The sequence below is a fragment of the Pyxicephalus adspersus genome, chromosome 2, assembly GCF_032062135.1.
Source record: "Pyxicephalus adspersus chromosome 2, UCB_Pads_2.0, whole genome shotgun sequence".
NCBI lineage: Eukaryota > Metazoa > Chordata > Amphibia > Anura > Pyxicephalidae > Pyxicephalus > Pyxicephalus adspersus.
In genome coordinates, this window is record NC_092859.1 from 117,889,731 (window position 1) to 117,891,235 (window position 1,505).

The 1,505-nt window shown below is 36.5% G+C and overlaps 1 protein-coding gene across 1 annotated transcript in view; it reads left to right on the forward strand.

Moving 5' to 3' along the window:
• The window catches only part of VPS13C (vacuolar protein sorting 13 homolog C), a 122,883-nt gene that overhangs the window by 32,670 nt on the left and 88,708 nt on the right, over positions 1–1,505 (forward strand). The window contains exons 20-21 of the mRNA XM_072399072.1: positions 590–704; positions 1,376–1,505. Of these exons, the coding sequence (XP_072255173.1) occupies positions 590–704; positions 1,376–1,505 (245 nt within the window). The remainder of the gene's footprint in view (positions 1–589; positions 705–1,375) is intronic.

Here is a 1,505-nt window from a genome sequence, read left to right on the forward strand (position 1 = left end):
CTTCCTGTATCGTTCAAACGATCGCATCTATCGTGTGTACAATATCTTTGAACGATCGTGTCGTTATCTGTAGGTACAGGATCGGTGCCATACGATCGTTCGCAGATATCGTGCAGGATCGTTCGTCGTTCGTTTACCAACGATAAAATTTGGAAGTGTGTACGTAGCTTTAGGGTAATATGTGTGCCATTAGAAAGAGTGTTTTTTTTTTTAGGGGAACAGTGAGTTTAATGCAAGCTCGCCAGTGTGAAACTGCCGGGGCTGCACATATCCATCGAAGCAATCGCTTCAGTTGAGACTTCTGTGCGAGTACGCCAGGGCTTCGGATTTGGTTGAAGGAATTCATTTTGGGGCTCCGATTCCAGATCGCAAATACGCATGCGCGTCGAGCTTTAGATTCAGCTTGCTGAAACGGGCTCAATTTCTCCTTGCAGATGGACAACCATTTGTAGTTGCAAACTGCTTAATATTATGGTATGATAGTAGTGTTTAAATAGCGTTTCTCCCTAACTGTCTTTACCTGCTACTATTATGTATTTGGGGAAGGTGATTTGGAAAACGTTTAATTTGCTTTTTTTATTTCCTATAGGTAACCATCAATGCTCTTGCAGACTTCTTCCAGACTCACAAGGGAATGAATTTAGAACAACTCACAACTGCAACACTAATGAAACTAGAAGAGATTAAAGAAAAAACAGCAGCAGGTAAATCTTAACTAAAATGTTGGGTTAAAAAAGATGCATATTTCACAAGGTTTACCGAAACCAAACACCTTGCATCAAGACCCTAAACCTGCGTGTGTTCAAGGCAAACAATTCTTCTGTAATGTGTTATGCTTCCAACAAGAAAAACAATAAAATAATTTTTGACATAGTCAAAACCCATATGTGCGTAAGAGCCCTTTATAGTGTTTTCTTAAACCAATCTATTTTTTATGACTTAGTGGGAAAAAAAATGTTTGTAAATGCAGAGTTTAATCCCTTTTTTTCCTCCGCTCATAAAGAGTTTTCCTGTAAAGGTATACTTTATTTGAACAAATTTCCACTGTGTCTAATTTATTATTCCTAATGTATTAATTCCTATTATTCCTAATGTATTACCAATCACATTGGTAATACATTAGGTGTACAAAGAATTAGGGTTTAAATAGTGACAGTCCATTTAAATATATACTTGCTGCATATAAGCTACAATAGAAAAATCTCCTGAAAATCAATTTTATTTGTAACTTACACCGCATGTCCTTGTGTTACCATACTAATATATCAGTATTATATATCGTTTTCATTTACAAGAACAGGGACATACATCTGATGTGTAGCGAAGGCCTATTGTAATAACTTGTTTTACTTTTACTTTTTATTTTGTCATAAAGGACTCACCCATATGATTGAAACCCGGAAAGTTCTTGACTTGCAGATCAATCTTCAACCATCCTTTTTGCTGCTTCCAAAGTCTGGCTTCTATCATACCAAGACTGATGTCATTATTGTGGATTTTGGTAG